At 45.0% G+C, this 18,520-nt stretch overlaps 1 protein-coding gene across 5 annotated transcripts in view; it reads right to left on the bottom strand.

Moving 5' to 3' along the window:
* TYRO3 (TYRO3 protein tyrosine kinase) overlaps positions 1-18,520 on the bottom strand; it is a 39,732-nt gene that overhangs the window by 9,401 nt on the left and 11,811 nt on the right. For 3 of the 5 annotated variants that reach the window (XM_027457863.3, XM_027457868.3, XM_038180082.2), the window contains exons 5-13: positions 17,251-17,337; positions 13,026-13,141; positions 10,373-10,550; positions 9,749-9,891; positions 8,322-8,466; positions 4,272-4,401; positions 4,029-4,129; positions 3,060-3,155; positions 693-773 (exon numbers count right to left, since the gene is read on the bottom strand). In XM_027457863.3, coding sequence (XP_027313664.3) covers positions 693-773; positions 3,060-3,155; positions 4,029-4,129; positions 4,272-4,401; positions 8,322-8,466; positions 9,749-9,891; positions 10,373-10,550; positions 13,026-13,141; positions 17,251-17,337 — 1,077 coding nt within the window. The remainder of the gene's footprint in view (positions 1-692; positions 774-3,059; positions 3,156-4,028; positions 4,130-4,271; positions 4,402-8,321; positions 8,467-9,748; positions 9,892-10,372; positions 10,551-13,025; positions 13,142-17,250; positions 17,338-18,520) is intronic. The other 2 variants (XM_072038751.1, XM_072038752.1) reach the window with 1 other exon arrangement.

Here is an 18,520-nt window from a genome sequence, read left to right as displayed (position 1 = left end):
TGACTCTGCTTTCAGCCAGTCACAGTTAATTTTTGCCTTACAGGCATGAGGGCTAAAATAACATAGGTTAACATATATATAGGAATGCACACACTCTGTTTCACTTATACGTGCTAATTGTTTTTGCTGTCACGCATTTCTACCTGATGAACGTTAGTTGACCTTGTTATGTATACTCCTCAAACAAGGGATTGGAAGGCAGTTAGACTATTTTGTCACCTACTCCTGACTGAAGTGAGTTAGTTTGCCCCTACATTCAGTCCCAACACTCTTCTGTTTATTCGAGGACACACGCTTGGAGAAATGTGTTTTTCACTGCCGGATTATTACTGCAAAGCAGACCTGCCTGAGCTGTCTGTGCCGCATGATGTAGTACTGTGTCGAATCAAGCAACTGAACAAGATCCCGTGCACACAAAAGCTGTAGCTATGACTTGCTTTTGGTTGCAATCACTGTTTGTTAGATGCTGTACAATCAACTAAGGTGGCATAGGTCCTTCCTGGAAGAGTTACTACAAAGAGACTGAAATGAAAGCAGTGGGAGAAAACACTCGTAGAGGGGTTGAGTGGGAAGCTCAGAGAGGAGGAAGGAAGAACGTCAGGAGACATTTGCTGGAAAACAGGACAGACAGCATTTAATCTTTTTAAGCTCTCTTTCTCTTAAGGACTTCAGGTAGTCCTACTGCCACTTACCTTTTAGCATCTTCACTGCCACTTTCTGGAAAGAGCCATCATCTAGCTTCAGTAGTGCCTCTCGAACTGACCCAAATTCCCCTGTGAAATGACCAGAGCAGGTAGTGAGGGAACAGCTTCTACTGAAGAACGTATGATTCACAGCAGGTTCACACCAGGGGTCGCTGACAAAGAAGCTGAGCAAGCACAAGAAATGCAGCTACCAGCTTCATTTTTTCCATTCTGCAGCTCCACTCGGCAGTTTTCAGCATGTGCGTGCCTAGAAGTAGCACTACCAGCAGACAGAGGCCACTGTGCTGGCAGTCCAGAAAGCAAAGGAATGCAACAGGGAAAGAAAGCAATCCTCTACCAGGCAGACAACGCAGAGTCAGAGCATAAACCGGGATCCCAGGCAGGCATTTCTGGGGAAGACACATCATGAGAAATGCAGCTAAGCAAAACTCTGGTCAGGGAAAGGACTATTAGCTGGAGAGACGAGTGGATGAGCTGGCTGAGGAAGCTCAGTGCTGACCATTTTTGGAGGTGACAGCTGTCAGAGCTTACAGTCCAGTAATGGTGCCAGGACTCAGTCAGTTGAGACACAATCAGGCCTTATCTCTCAAAATTCAGGGAACAGTTTGCATGAATCATTGCTGGCCAGACAAAACATACAACACCTACTTGTGTGTACACGGTATGCTAATTCATAGGAGGAAGAGTTCAGCCTTGTGTGTTCTCAAAGGGAGGTTACAGGAAATGCAACTAGTTAAACCCCTTTAAGATTATTTTACCCTGAAATGGCTTTATACCATAGCATAACAGCCTCTTTGCATTAATTCTGGCTCTAGATTTGCTCTCCCTAATTTGGTAACTAATTACCCCATCCAAGATGTGTTACTGATGAGAAGAAGGCAAGAATGGCACTGTGCCACATACCCCAAAAGCATCATCTTTCCACTATCTTTTCAAGTGTCCTTGACTACTGTCTGGCATGTGTTATTTCACAATAATCACAAGCAGTGGATCAGACCACAAAGAGGACAAAAGGTAAGGATCACAGCAATTTTCTATTGCTCCTGTATTTTGGAACTGTTTCTCAGCTGCAGAGTCAGCAGAGCCCAAAATAACACAGCCATGCCCTCTTCTAACACACACACTGAGCATGAGTTTGGGGGAATGGGGCTGACAATACTGAGCAGATCCTGCCAGCTGGCATCCTTCCACCAAGGGCCCCAATACAGCCAATTCCCACTTTGTTACCTGTTATGAGGACAGCCCAGGAGGGTTAAAGCAGGATCCCAGAAACTGGCTAAGAGCTGACACTGTTAGCATTGTTCAGCCCTCTGACCTTCTGCAGGAAGGTCATCTTCCTGCTCTGAAAGAGCCTTCAGAAACAGATTTGTTCTGGGAGGGATGGAGCGGAAGAAAGCTCCCAGTGGGCCAGGGTTAAAGTGAATTCAATAAAACTAGTCTTATAAAGAAAAAGGAAGCCAAACACTCCAGCTTCCTTTTGCTTATGACCCCTGATTTATGATACTCTTAGTTATTCACTTTATCATTACACACTTCCACTTATTCCTAAGAGATTGCCCTCGGCTTGAAAAAGTAGGATGATTCAACAACTAGTACACTAACTAGCCTGCAATTTTGGAAATCTAAACTCAAAACCATCTTTTTTACAGAGCTCCTGGGCCAGTCTATTAGCTAAAGATAGGTGAGAAGCATCCCACTTTAACTCTGCCCATACCTCTTGACCTAAAAATTTCAGAGAAATGGTAAGAGCACCTGAGTGGGAGATCCAGCTGGAAACCTACAATAAGAGTTCCCACGAACCTAAATGAGGACAAATGCCAGCAAAATTCAGAACCTGTTCCAAATGTGCCTCCAAATTCCCAAATCAAAATCTGGAGCCAAACCACCTGACATGCTGAGAACACATGAAATTGAATCAATGTATTTGTGAGGCATTGTGGTGCCTGTGGTACATCATCTGTCTCTGTATTGTCTTATTATATTTGAATGTATGCTGGTATGGAAGGAATTTCGTATCATCCCTTTGTAAGGAGAAAGGAGAGAAGCTTAAGTGAACATTCCTTTGTTTAAACCTCTGAAAGAAATTCACACCCCAGTGAATCAACAGTACTTTGGAAAGCTGAACATTTTGTGACTCTGTAGAGCTGTATTATAGGTATGGCTTAGCTAATATTCCCTCAGTCACTCAAAACTTTTGAAATCTTTTACCCCAGTGGAACAAAGTGTCACTTAAATTGCCAGATACATACAGAAGAACAGAAAACCAGTTGCTTGTAATTGCTTCTCCGTGCTCAGCAGTAAAGGCAACACACGTGGACTTCTAATGTAAATTCTTATTCAGATTTTGGTTCTTACCCTTGCCTAACATCCTTCCCAAGGTGAACTGCTGTTCCTGGATTAGGACATCTTTGAGTTTTGTCTTCAGCTCATCACTGATCCCCACACTCTCCACTAAAAGAAAACAAAGGAAGGGTCAAATCATGGGTACTTAAATGTTCTGTCACAACATCAAGAGTCACCTATTCTAATATCATCTCCAATCTGATTGGAACTATTGCAAATAGCTGAGAGTACAGAATGCAATCAGAAGGGACACTGGATGGACACCAGGTCATCCAACTTCATTTAAATTGATGGAGCTGCACCTATTTTCAATAGTCTGACTGGCGCACAGACTATTTTAAGAACAGTACCAGTCTCACAATACCTGGCTGAATGGGTAACAACGTCCAACACTTTATGTTCACTAGATTAATGGAAAGATCTCTAAATCTTTGGGAGCAAAGTCAAAGACAGCTGGAGCATCATCCTAACCCAGCTGTTCAGAGAGCTGTGCCCAGGCTGAATCAGAAGACAGAAACGAACCATCTGAACTCTGGCCATTCCTGGGACTCAATCTGCTGTTTGAGAAGTTACCAGTTCCCGGCCTCCCAGGACTGATCAGTTGGTTCATGCTTATAGAAAACTGAGCTAAAGCATACTGCTAATATTGTTAAGCCATACTCATTTCACTGTTACATTATATTACAGTTAAAAGAGTCCCTGTAGTGTAGAACTGGGGCAGAAGAGTGATGCATTTTAGTGTAAGGCATACAGTTTCAGTCATCGTGAATTTAAGTGGCAAGTAAATGATGCTACGTAACTGGTATGGTAACAGCAACTCTGGCCTTTCACTTTTGCTATCATCCACAGACTACCTAAGCATCATTGTATATTATTTCCCATATTCTTGATCCAAAAACATCAGGTTCAGGGAAAACACAGAGCACAGTATATGCATGAATGCAATTTCTCACATAGAATCATTCAGGTCACGTTACTTACACGTTGCTTCAATGAGCTCTGGGCCCTCCCTGTTGAAAGACCTGGCAGCTCTGAAATGGACTGCTGGATCCCCTCGGCCAACCACACTGCCAAAGGCATGGCTAGAAGGCAGAAAAGGGTGTGATAGACAGTATGCATGATTGTACTCAAACCACAAATGTTTTTGCAAAATAATCAGTCCGAAACCACGCTGGAGGAAAAAGCAAAGATGTCTCTAAGCAGCACAAGGAGAACTTTCCTTACCCAAACCGTGTTTCCTTCCTTCTTTTCCGAAGCAGAATAAGAGCCAGGGCAACAGCTGTGACCAGAGCTGTGAGAATGCCCAATGCCACAGGAACCCAGGATGTCCCATAAGGAGGTTGTCTCTGGCCACCTAGATGACGGAGAAAACACCAGTCAGCAAACAGAAGAATGTCAATGGTAATCAGAACCATATCGGGATATATAATCTTTTTGTTTTTAAATGGAAAAATCATCTTGCTGAGTTTGATCTACACAGGGTAACATCATGCACTGGAACGTGGCATAAACAACTACTCCAGCTGTCTGACACAGCAAAGGCAGTGCAAACACATCCAGTTATCAGACCCCATTCTTAGCTTGAAGCACTTAGAAAGTAAGAGGCAATGCTCCAGATTATACTACTTTATATGACATCATAATCTGGGGCACTTTAAACTGGAGTCTCATGGTAAAACCCTTACTTAGTAAGAGGATTTTGCATACAAGTTTCACTTTGTCCTGTTGGTGGCAGCCAGCAGAGGCTTGACTAGGCTACATAGTACTGCCCGAAAGCCATCCAGATAACATTTTGAAAGACAATAGCTCCTTGTGGCAATCTGGTTAAGGCCATCTACATCTCCCCTCCCACAAAGAGAAGCATCTTGTGGGACTTGGTACTGGCTGTAATCTCCCAGTGTCGTTTGTTGGTTTTAACTTCTCAATGTCTCTCTGCCAAAGAGAAGTAGAATAATAATAAAAAAAAGTTTCCTGTAAGTCAAGAAAGAAGTTACCCAGCACGCAGGTTATAATTCTGGTCCAGTATTTGCTTTCAGATTATGCATATTTTTGCCTACAAACTCTCCTCCACAGAAGACATGGACATGCTGCCAATCTGAGTAAGCTACCGGTGAAGGAAGATTCTGCACCAGTATGGTTATGAAGAGAAGAATATTATCTATGCTTGGCAAACAGCAGATAAATTAATCCAATTCCCTGAGAGATTTATTCTCCAAATACAATTGCTGAAGATTAAACGCCAATTTGAATAGGTTTATTAAAATCTAGAATAGCCCTCATATCTTCTAATTGTTTAAGAACAAATAAGTACAGGTAACAGATCCCTAAGCACTTTTCATCTTGCTCCCTTGCACATCTTCAACAGGTGACTGTGCTTTACCAGAAGCCAAGGCTTCTAAGATGGTGAAAACAATCCTATTATGTTATATGCCATGGGAGTGTAAGTAAATCTGTCCTTAAAAGAGATGGTAGGGTAATGGGCTGAGATTGGGATGAATCTCTATGTGAAAAGGCGTGAGACATTCTTACAGGCAGAGCCCTGGCAAGCAAAGGGGTTCTGCAGCTCGTTTACTAGTTGCATTGTCAAGCCTTATCATCCAAGTTTTCAAGGAAACACTGTTAGCCTAATAAACATACAGGGCTTAAGGAAACAGAGCTCTAGAGAATTCTCCTCTTACAAAACATTATCAGAGCTTTAGCACCTATTCATCAGCATCTTATCTTTTTCAGAGACTCTCATGTTCTCTTCCCACCCAGAAGGTTTTATGGACTGAGTTTTATGATGCCCCTTTTTTGCTGCTCCTTTTGACCTGGCCTTCAAAGCTGCTAATGAGGAGGGAGAGGGATCAGAAACAGAACTGCAACTAAAATACAATGCAAGGTGACTCCATCCCTCTCCACAACTCCCAAGCCAATCACTCAGGCTGTTCCTGCCACACAATCAGGGGAGGAACAGGTAACAACACTGAGGTAAAAGGTCCTCTCTGACAGCTAACAATAAGGTTTCCTTGCACCCACAGTGATACAAGTCTCTCTCTGACTGTTTGTCTACTCTGCCTGATCTGGCCTTGTAGAGAGCAGGACTTAGGTCACTTTAAGGGGGGTTTCTCCAGAAGGAAGACAGCTGAAAACAAAACACAAAGCGACTCCTTGTTTCTGAACTGCCAGGAGTCAGGAGCCTATCCCACAGTTTACAGCAAACATGTCAGAAAGAGATGAGAGTTGAAATTCACTGTTTCTCCTGCTCTGCCCCACAGATCTTGGCTTCCCACTCTTGCCACTGAGCTAAGGAGGATGGCTGCAGCCCAAGAGAAGATCAAGCTGCCTCTCCTCCCCCAGCTCTGCCGCTCTCAAAGCTCCTGCTCTCCCCTCTTCCAAGCAGCATATGCCTTACAACTGCACAAGGCAGACAGAAGATGCTAGTGCCAGATGAGCTTAAATGAGTGTTTAGGAGCCCTTTGATGATAAGAACGCTTTTTATTTCTGTAGTAGGTCTTTTATTGCAAAGGTGTACAAAAAAAAAAACAATCCAGGAGACCTCTCCTGCTTATCATCATGAAGATTACAGAGAGAAAAAAAACGCTATTAGACCACCCTATTCATCGCCGCAATGAAACAGGTTTCTACAGAGGATGCTTCTGAACATATTAAAACAACCTTTGTTAATAGTGCACAAGATCTCTGCATAGGCAGGGTGGAGCTCCTACTAGCTCGCTGTGATGACAAATACGCCTTAAAGTTTATACAAGCTTAGTCATCCCTACTGCCGCACTGGGAGCTGGTCAGAAACCACCCCTGGCATTTCTCACAGAAAGCAACCAGTGCCAGGCTTGCTATTTTAGGAAAGGAAGCAACTTATATTTTCTACCAGGCCTGAAACAAAACTGCAGTCTTTCTGCAGCTCTGCCGTTTAAACGGCCTGTCAGCTTTTCCACAGTGAACCTTTATTTCCAGGCTGTTATGCTTGTGAACAAATTATGCGTTTTCAGACAGCACTTGGCCAAAACATGCACCACTCCTGACGCTACTTTTTTTTTTTTTTTTTGAAGTGGTTTGGTAAATAAAAACAAGCAAACATTTAGGCTTTCAGGATTATCCCATTCCAGCCTCATGTAAAATGCAAATCCTGTACATTCCCTGGGGTTTCTTGCCGGTGCTGGGTATTTTCTGGAGGGATTTTCTAGTCCTTTCAGGTACTTTTCTCTGTATTTGGCTGCCACAGAAGACAACAGCAGAAGAAACATGATGGAGCAGATGCCTAACCTCTAGTAGAGCCAACCTCTGCACCCATTCATTCTGCTTTGAATAATTCAATAATCGAATTCTACAGTGAGTGTGTTTACACACACCCTTGAGTACTTCCTTCATCATGAGAACCGGGCTGCCAAGGGGCCTCTGAATAACCTGCACCTTAAAGCCAGCATCAAGTGGGGCTGCAGTTCTCCTCCCCTAGCTACTCTGCCCCGCTCCCTCAGCTCTTGCCTGCCTAGGAGCCCCACTCCAGTTCCCCCTCCCGTTCCTCTGCCCAGAGGGATCCATGTCCATGTGATTGCCCAAAAGATACATGGGTTGGGAAGAAAGCAGCAGCACGTGGGTCAGCACCAGAGATTACAGACCGATGTCTTGGCCTACAACAGGAGCTGGAAACAGAACACAACGTGTCTCTCCTGCACACTGTCCTGCCCTTCTCCATAGCCTGACTCCTATTTCTCACTCACTGCGAAATGCAAGTGACAAGCAAATCAGCAGTGATGAGCCAACCTGCCCTTTACCACTAGGAACGCACTCTGCGCTTGCATCTTGCATGCTCTTTGCTCCCAACACACCCTTTGCACAGGGCCCAGGCCATCCAGCGTGGCTGCTATACCATTACCTTCCTCTTTTATCAGTAGCTCAGTCTTTCCATGCTAAGCATCATGCGGGTTTAACATAAACACGTTCAGTAAAGTCGCCACAAAAAAGCTATGCAGCCATAGTTTAATTCAGGCTCCATTTAAACAAGTCTGGAATGGCCTCAAATTAAACCAAAGAGATTTGCACTTTCGCTATTGTGACTCCCCGTGCCCTGCCTTTAAAAGAGACAGAGCAGTAGCCAGAAGCCGTTTTGCTTATACCTGCTCCTTAAATGTTATTCAATTCCATTCCAAAATGTGCTGTGGTACGAAGTCACATGGCTCAGCCAGCCATGAGCACCAAAAGGACAGGTGTCAGAGAGGTCACAGCGGTCCCAGTCACTTCTCTCCTCCCACGCAAAGGGGTGCAGAGGACACTCACCCATGACCTCCTGGGCTTCGAGCAGGAAGAAGTCACTCCATGGCCCGCAGCCGGCAGAGTTCAGCACACACACCCTGATGATCAGGTCTTTGAGAGGGTTCCACGTTGTGAGGTTCGCTTTTGTGTCCTGCACGATCATCTCCCCCTTGAGAGCAAACAGTAACGAGCTGTAAGCTGCCTGAAAAGGGAGCTAAAACATCTAAAATGTCACCTTCAAAACAAATCACTACTGTGCAGCACCAATGCACAAGGGTTGGGAGCGGTTGGGAGCTGTGATTCCTCTGTTCCAGTCTCAGTTTTGCCTCTAACTTAGGGTATCATCTTGGGTTTCTCTTCTCAAAAAACGCTAACAGCTTCCCAGGATGTAAGAAAGACAGCAGGTTTAATGATTCTCTTCTTTGAGATCTTTCTATGAAAGTTGCCATAGAAATGTTATTTTCTCCTGTTAAAAGACAAAATCTTTCATCTGTTTTAGACACAAAGATGCACTATCACGCTGCAAAGCATCTGACAATTTTAACTCAGAGGAGTTTTTTTTTTCTGGTTTGCCTTGTTAACCAAATCCCAAATTGCAACTAAATTTTATGGCCAGTTTTCACTTAGGAAGACAAGGCCAACATATTTGCAGCAGTTTTGGGGATCTTCTTACAGATCATTTGCAGTAAAGACACAAAGACTTGGCTGCCACTGCTTACACAATGTAAATTAAATGGGGATTCACAATATTACTACTTAGAAAGCCAGTGACACTGACCTAGCATGAAATGGATCATAAAAAAGGAAATAAGTCTCTTTTCCCTCTAGCTCTCTGTTATTACAGGCTTACTCATCATTAATGGTGCTGGTGAAATGCATATTAAGAAACAAGAAACCGTAAGAAATGCTGTGAACTTCAAAGGCAGATACCTGGGAAAGGTCAACGCTGAGAATCAAATGAAAGGCCTTCTACCCTGACAGGGTCCTTTCAACTCTCTACACCTTGTAAATGAACCTGCAACCTTCTTTTTGTAATTTACAGTACAACTCATCCATTTGTTAAGTACACCTTTGCTGCTAGGATTTGAAAAACCAAGTCCAGTCACAGGACAGAGATCCTGCACTGTCTGAGCTGCTTTTGGGACAGAACTAGGAAGAGGCAGAGATGAACCAAATCCCCTCACAGTTGTTCTTGTTCTACAAGGAGAAGCAGGGAAGTGATCTGTGTACATACAAGCATTCAAGCAAAGGAATGTTGCACTAACATGTCCCAAATATTAAGGTCTGAGTATCAATTGCTACAAAACAGAATAGATCTGTTTATAGAAAAGCAATGACAGCAAAATATTCTGGTCTGGATAAGGGATGAGGCACCCTAGTGTCCAGAAAATGCAATCTGACCATTCTCCAACTCTGTGCCCAATGGCTCAGCTCCCCTCTGGATCTGTTACCTGAGTGATGTTATCCTGAATCCACTCCAGCCTGTATCCCAGGACATTTTCTTTTAGCACATCTGGAGCCACACCTTCCCACTCCAAAACCAAACCAGGATCTCTTTGGATAACATGTATATTTTGTGGGGTGCTGCTTGGAGCTGAAGGCAGAGGAGAGAATACAGTCACTGTGCAGGAAATTCAGGCACTATCCACACTGAAAAAGTCTCTGACAAGACAGCTTCACCCTCTTTCCTGAGATCAGTCAGAAGAGAGCACGTGAGGAGTGAAACCATTTCTGTACGCCACCAAGCACTATGGTGGCTTCAAGTGGAGAAGATAAGGTTAGTCACTGTCTCTTGTTTTTCTCTGAAACCCCAAGGACCTCGGGGAGCCAGTGGGACACATTCCCAGCATGCAGGTGCCCTGTGGCTGAATCAACTTGTTTCTCACATATCATAGCTGTTAAACACATTTGACTATGTATTACTATTTTATGTTAAGAGGCCCTTAGAGCAGAAAAGAAATCTGATGGCATAACCTCCCTTGCATTTTGGAATTAGCAAGGACTTCAGTCAAGTTTATCCTCTTCTCCTTTTCGATTTGAGAACTATCTTCAGAACTTGGCTGCTATATGCTTACCAAGCTCCAGGGTCTGGAAGTAAACCCTGTCTGTGAAAGGAGAGCTGCCCATCTCATTGCTGCACTGCACGCGAACGCTGTAGTTGGTGGAGTGCTTCAGACCTTGCACACCATAGGCAAAGGGAGGCACGGGGGCAACTTCAGTGGAAACCTCCTGGCCATCTGGTGACTCAGCTACCTGTGCCAAGCATGAAACAGAGCAGTCTGTTACCATAAGCATATGAAAAACAGTTCCATAGGGATACAGATATGGTATCAGCAACATTCAAAATACTGGAAAGGGAGCTGTCAAATAAGAATCATGAGCCATGCCTTTATTTGGTTAAGTAACATCACTCCTAGCTGTAGCAACATAGTGTTTTTCCACTAGCAATTCCACATTTTAATTCATTTCCTATGTTAAAATTATAATCAACCACAGAATTTTATTTCCTTTAGAGAAAACTAAATGCGCTTGTTGCTTTGAGTGCCAGCAGCTTGCTTCTGAGCCTCGTCTAAGTTTGGGCAATGAAAACTGTTAATCAACTTCCCTGTTGCCTCGTGTCACTTCTTCCTCGAGTCCTTTTTCAGAAGTCTGTAGATTTTCAGTCTTGTCATTGATTAGAGACATGGCAGACACTACTGGCTTGGTTCAGCTGAACTATTTCTAATCAAACAATGAATTTTATCACTCCTGAAGCCCCTCTCTTCCCCACTCCCCCAGGTTCAGAACTTCTAAGCAACACGGGTGTTAATTTAAATCTGGTATCAGTATGCTTTTAATGCACAGACAGGTTCAATGCTCCCACTTGCTTTTGTACTGACAATAGCAGAAATCTCTGCACAGCTCCTAGGCTCAGCTTGTCTTCTCAAGTGCATACAAAACAGCAAGCTAGGAGTAAAAGCAAGATACACTGATGAAACTAAAACACTCATGGGGACTTTTCATTCTCTGAGATTATAGCAGTTTTTCCTCCCTGCCCTTCCACTTATTCCTAAACACACTTTTGGCCCACTGTTTTATTTGGCTGATAAAAAGAATGGTTCTCACGTTTCCTTAATAGAAATGCATATTGTTGTCATTATCAGTGTCCTCCAAAGCACGGGAAAAACAATCAGACCTTTGTGCAAAACCCTGTCGTGCTGATGATGTGTTTCTGTTCTCTAGTCGGAAGAGCAGGGGGTCTTGCATCTGCCCCCTTTATTCCCTGGAGCACGGCTTGTGTTAACAGTGTGTGAGTACGTCTGTTTCCTGCCCCATCCCTCCAGAAGCAATCTGCCTGTCTGAACAGGGTGCTCTCAGGGCACCCGCTGCAACGTCAGAGTGCCAGAAAACCAGGGCCAAGTCTTGCCCGCCCTGCCCCCTCCCCTCCCCACAAGGTTCCCAGCAGAAGGACAATCGCTCCCTCACTGGGAGCCAGGAGCGTGTGCATTTTCACATGGAAATGTGGGTCAGCAGCTCTCACAAAATCAGAGCCATGGGAGAGGGAGGGAAGATGAACTGTGGCATTTCTGCCCCCGAAGACCCTTAGAGGGACGGCAGCTTTCTGTCAGCAGAGAACGACCACCAAGTTAACCTGCTCCCAGATCCAGATGCAGCGACTTTGTCCTCAGAAGAACAGGAAAAGTCTGCAAGGCTTAGCGGAGGGCGGGAGACTGCTGAGTGGACAGAAACCAAGCTGCTCTGATTCAGCCTCTTTTCCATATGTCCTTGTCCCCTCACACCCCTGCCAAAAGTGCAAGGAGGAACTCAAAACCCGGGGTGATTAGCACTGCTGAAGCTGATGAGCATGCAAACCAGAGGGAATAGGCTGTTCCAATTGGAGCTAAATCAGCATTGTAAAAGAGAGGAAGAAAGCCATTTTCAGCTGTGAACAAGAACAGAAGCAGCAACAAAAACCAGAGACAGGGGCCAGCTATATTCAAGCATTCTTTCTGCCAGGGAGTTAAATCAGAAGGATGGTTTCTTTTACTTAACATCAGAGCACGAAATCTCTGGTTTCCTCTCCACCTCCCCAAATGAAAGAGGACTGACTGTAAGTAAGGAAATTAGCCAGGCTGCTTCCAGCATACCTTGTGTTTGTAAATCCTTCCTCCTCTACATACTTGGCAACACCCCACAGAAATTCCTTTCCGGCTCGTATTACTGCTGCAGTCAGGTGGGGAAAGCAAAGGGGCCCACCCTTTATATTGACAGATAAACCCATGGGGAACGTGCCTAGCTGTGTTTGCACACTTTCTTGAGAAACCACCACTTCTCTCGCCCACTCAGTTACTGTTTGATCTGATTTTACAGTTACCTGCATAACTAACTTTGCCCAAAGTTAGCCTCGTACCATTGTTTCCATGAAGCTAACAGGTGTGGTCCCATTTTAAATAGGTCTTGAGCACTGAGCACCAGCTGGAGCTCACTGATAACAGTACCCTTGATTTCCTTGGCAGAAGTGGTCTTTGACAACAGGCTAATCAAGAATAAGAGGTAGTGCTTAATAGTACTCTAAACCATGCCTGGCTTTGTCTAAAAAAGCCCAGCCTGTCACCTGCCTCCCCCATCTGCCTCTTTTCCTGTACCATCCCATGCCCTGCAAGCTCCTCGGGGAGGTGGCTCCGAGGAGTCCCACTCTTCCACAGGGCAGGGACAAAACTCAGAGGGGACGGTGCAGAGAGGCCGTACCTGAAGAGTGCAAGAGTGGAGAGGAGCACGGCCATCAAACCCCGGCACCCAGACCACGCTGGCGTTGCTGCTGGTGACTTGGCTCACAGTCACATTGAGAGGCGGGAGAGGCATGGCTGTGAAGGAAACAAAGGCACTTTTCAGCATACACAGAACTGAGCAGGTATTCACATGGAAATGCGCAGAGGCTTGAGGCTAGAAATTATGCAATGAAATTGCTGGCAGAAACGGTACAATATCACATCTTTAGAGCATCGCTGAGTGTTGTGAATGAATCTATTATCTTAGCATTGAACAGGCTATTCTCATCCATTCTTTAATAGTCCAGCACCCTTGCTCGATGCACAGAAGCAGCGGTTGACCTCTTTGATGGCAGCACCAGTGGGTGATACTCACACCTGCACTATGCGGCCCTCTCCCCTGCCCCCTCCATTGCAAAACATGACCCAGCCCTGATTACACAACTGCCTGTGGACTTGCATTGTGACCCAAATCAGGCCTTGAAAATCCCTCCCCCAGCTCTCAGTCCAGCCCCAAACCAGCTCTGCCAGCAGCAGCAGAAGGGTGTGTTGCTGCATGACCCCAATACCCCACAGTCGGGGTTGCAGCAGCCTGCTTGGTGCTGTGACAGTGCCGCCTCCAGGTGCCTGCCACTGAGCCTTCTGCTGTGCCCAGGGACAGGGCCTGGATGGAGAACCATGCTCCTCCAGCCTCGGAGTTAATACACTCAGCGGCACTCTGTTTGACAGAGAGGCACTTTGAGGCAAAGGGAGCGCGCATCATGTGGCTGGCACCACACTACCAATTAATGGCTGAGCCAGGAACGAAATCAGGGTTTTCAGACAGGGATTTAATCAGATGTTTGTGCTCCCTACCATCACACAGCAGCACCAGAGCACGGCTCTTCTGCTCACTCTGGCCAGACACCTCCATCAGTGCAGGGGCCTCTAGGATTTACTTGCATCAACAAAAGCTCATCAGCTCCCTTTTATAATGCTCAATACTTCCATTTGCCTTCTCTTTTTCTCCCAGTGTAATTTCACACAGTTACTTCATATTCTTCCTGATATATCCCTCATCATCTCTTTTTCACTCCTGAGTCTGTTTTAATTTAAGTGTCTCACTCCTGAAAAACTACCAGTTTCATAGACACCAACCTCTCCTCCGACCTTTTGAGCCTCTCTTAAAATCACAGCTGCTGTACTGAGAAATTCTTTTCTATCCCTCCTCAACAAATTGTACCTTCAGGAGTCCTCTTTCAAAAACCCAAGGGGACTCAGGACAAGGTTCTACATAAAGACCAAATTTTCCACCTCTCCTGGGTTATATTCAGTGAAAAGAAGAAGTGGAAAAGTAATTGCAAACCAGGACTCCTCCAGCTGCAGCTCCTACTCTGCCAGAGAGCTCTTCCATCTCTCACCATGCTGAGAACAGCCTCAGCATCTCCTCCACATGGGGCCACCTCACAGGAGAAATGCTTAGACCCAAGCCCACTCCCAGGCCTCCAAAGAGCCTCGAGGAGGGGATGGGGCAGGGAATAGAAGATGCCACAGACTAACCCTATAAAGCCTTTGCAGACCAGTAACTAGTTACTAGGATCCAAGGGCAGGGGGCTGCCACCCAGGCAAGAACAGTGCACACGCAGGTGTGCATGCACACGTGGGGTGGCAGAGCACGGGGCTGGGACATAAGATGGGCAATGAATTCTTTGTGAGTTACCTTAGATTCTTCCATGTCTTGGTTTCTCTCCCTTTTGATCTTGGACATTCAGGTTCATAAGCTCTTTGAGGAGAAAAGAAGGCTGTTTTTTGCTTGCTTGGATATCACCCAAACGTTGCCCTGAAGTCTTTATTTAGCTAACGTTCCCATAACTTTTGGGTTCAGCGATGTTATTTTCAACACTGGATTGCATACCCAAAGGAGGCATGGGCTGTAACACCAGTGAGAATAATCAGCTGCTATGACATCCAAGCAGCGATGGAGACAGCCATGGAAGAGACTAGCACCTTCCCCTATTTCTGCAATAGGCAGGAGGGATGGATGCACTTCCCCATCACATGCTGGAAAAAAAAACAGAGTGGCTGTGGTTTCTGCTGTGCTGTGAAACACAGGATGTGACCCACAAAGTCTCAGCTGCACACACGAAGAAAAGGAGAGCAAAGCCAGTCTGAAAACAGCAGCTTAAGTGTTAAGATAACGTGAGTTAACTTCCTCTGTGTTTGCAGAGTGCCTGGAACAATGGGGCTTTGTACACCGCTGGGGACTGTGGGCTACAATAACAGTAATTTTCTGCTTGGAGTACACCCAGCACATTGTGGGCGCTACAGAGAATAGATAATGAACAACAACAGCAGCAAAGAAGAAGAAATGCTAACAGTTTGTAAATGTCCTAGCAAAAACATTTGCCTCTGAAAACACAGAAGAAACAAATTGTTTAATAAATTGTAGAAAGACTTTAGTCTCCTCATTAGCAGATGGATCTGTGCAAGAGAGGAAGGCCCTGACCACGCACGTACAGACAACTGCTCCCAGGAGTCATTTCATTCAATTCCACGTCTATAGGATCAAGGACTAAATGAACATTATCACCGTCTGCTCCTGTTCCTGCTGATGCTCTTACTGGGAAGCTTTGCCTCAGCTTTGACAGAGGTTGTACTGGATCTTAAAAGCTTTTTTTTTTTTTTCTATTTAAAAGAACCTCATCGCTTCCCTAAGCTCATAACTAATTTTTAAAACATATCTTTGAGGTAGTACAGTTCGAACCAATAGGACTACTGCTCTGGACTCAACATTTAAAAGCTGTTTTTATATCTACAGAAGATGTCACATACTGGTGAAACGTCTGCCAAATCACTTAAATTCACTTTCCTCAGCTCAAAAGCGTGTGCGCACACAGAGGCGTATGCTGGTGGTATGTCCTTCACAGACAGGTTGTGTGGATTCATTACCTGACAGATTGCCCCTGAAGCATTTGGAGGACTTTTGGCAAAATGTAATTGCTGGGAAATACGAGAACTGCGAGGCCTTTATCCTGTCATCTTATTAATGATTAAAAATGTGTTAACATCAAAAAAGAAGAAAAAAAAAGCTTGTTCATGCCAAACATTATCTCAAATTATGGCTTTATGCAATTTTTAAAGCTTAATAGCTTTGCGAACTAAACTCTATCCCAGGATAAAAATATCCATACAAGATATATTCCACAATAACTAATTCCCCTGCGTAGACAAGCCTTTAAGGCAATAACTCCAAATGTTTTTAAATTAAGTTGTAAATCTTACTAGTCCAGCACACTGCATTCTTGGCATAGCAGTAACCACAACATTTGTCCTGAAGAAAAACACACCGTAGGAATGGTAGATCTACAGCTGGGTTTTAAGCTATACCTTTTACTAGCTAATACAATTCTGAATTTGATATAGACATAAATGTTTGCTCTTATTCAGGCTGAGCAATAAGCTACTGCTTGGAACAAATTATTTTTGTGACAAGTCTCTTTCCTGGAACTGATAATTATATCATTTAATGCGCACTAAAGCACGACTAAAAATTCAAATGCAGAAGCATCCCAACATGTAGAGGAGGGGAAGAGCTGACTGCTCTGAGTACCCCCCTGTTTCAGTCACCTGGATGCACAGAAGAAATGTGGCAGCAGCTTAGGGACTCCAAACGGCAGCTGCCCATGCAAGTGCTAGGGATTATTTGTTTTGAACAAGTTTCGAAAGGGGAAAGAACAAAAAAAAACAAAATCCATAAAGGACAGTGTAGATGAATAGGTTTTACTAGCCACTGGTGATTGCCTTCCTTTCCTTTTTTCAGCATCTAATGTGACGCCAACAGAAGCGAGCAGAAATAATGGGCTCTTTAGCTCTAACAAGACCCATCCATCTCCAAGCAGGAAAGATTTCCCCAGCTTTAGTTTAGATGATATCCAGCTACATCTCTCATGAACAATTTGAGTGCTCCAACTCTCTACATTTCAAGGAGAAACTGCTATTTGACATCATGTTTCCATTCCTGTATCAGATGCGTTTTATTTCCAGCAGCCTGGGATACAGCCCCGCACAGCAAGCAGGAGTTGCCAGAAGAGCACAAAGCATTATTTCAGCTGCTGGCAGCTCCAGCCAGCGCTGCTTGCTGGCAGCTTCGAGACGGCCCCTTGCATTAGGGAGCCCTTCCTTCCCTCCCCACAGAGCAAACCCATCTCCCGTGCCCATTCTCTCACCTTTAATTTGAACAGTGGCTGTCCGAGATGAAGACAATCCCTTTACGTTGTGAGCTTCGCAGGAGAACACTGTGCTTTGATTAATACCTGGAGGTTGGCCAAGAAAAGGAAAGGAAACACAAACAGCTATATAATCCAGCTCCAACCGTCGGCAGAATTTCAATTGCGTGACATCCAGCTCATGCTGCACAGGCAGTTGGAGGGCTGAGCTGGGTGCCAATCAAAGGCACGTGGATTTCAATGTAATTAATGTGCCAACCACATTTTTAATGGAGAGTGTGTGGCAATGTAGAAGAGCTTCCCTTGGAGCTTGAGAAAGCACTGAAAAAGAAGGATGAACCTGGCAGAACAGCAGATCACAGCACTCAGTTCGGAGATGTCCTTTTCTCGCATGCTGGCAAGCTTCCTTGGAGCAAGGATGGTGCAGAACCACAGGTTTGTACAACCCATCAGCACCCTGCAGCTCAGCTTGCCACCTGAGCACCTCTGCAACCTGAAGCACAGCCACCTGCTAACTGGGCTGGGAGCCCAAGCAGACTTCCAACCAAATGCTGCAGACTTGGAGCTAATGCCCATCTGTCCCTCACCTTTCATCCAACTTTTGGAGACAAGCAAAGGAGATGAAAGCAAAATGCTACTACACCTACATTGAGGCACTCTCCAGGTGTGACTCAATACAAGGGACAACTATGCACCCTCACTTTTGTGAGCATCTGTCCATCTGAAGGGCCTGAATATGGCTTCATACTGATGCCCTGCTGCTCCAAGGTGTGCATTGGCATTGTTAATAAATCATGACTTGGACACATTTGCAAAGCTGCCTGGAGAGGTGTAGCCAGCATCTGATTTCACTCTGCTGCCTTATAGGGCTCTATCTGATAAAAGTTAAGGGTTGGCCCACTATGGGCATGCAGTCTAGGAGGCAAAAGGTGTCCCAGAACTGCACAAAGCAGCTTGCACAGTGTCCATCTTTGCCTTTCAATTCATATTCCAGGAGCCTGCAATTGACTGCACTGCAAAGAAGGTGTACTGAAGGAGAGGAGGGACTGCCATAAAAAGGAAGAGTAAAATGTTTTGGCTCCATCCACTCACCCCAGTGAACCAGAGGAAAACTCTGACAGCAGGCAGCAGAGCAGAGGAGCGCCTGACACATGAGGCGCTCCCAAAAGATAGAAGCAAACACAGTCCTGTCCTGAGGAAAATGTGAAGTACACCACAAACCAAGACCCCTTTGCTGTCCAGCACTATTGTCAGCACTGCTTTCCAAGCA

Source organism: Anas platyrhynchos, chromosome 5, assembly GCF_047663525.1.
Source record: "Anas platyrhynchos isolate ZD024472 breed Pekin duck chromosome 5, IASCAAS_PekinDuck_T2T, whole genome shotgun sequence".
NCBI lineage: Eukaryota > Metazoa > Chordata > Aves > Anseriformes > Anatidae > Anas > Anas platyrhynchos.
This window is presented reverse-complemented; position numbering and strand designations above follow the sequence as displayed.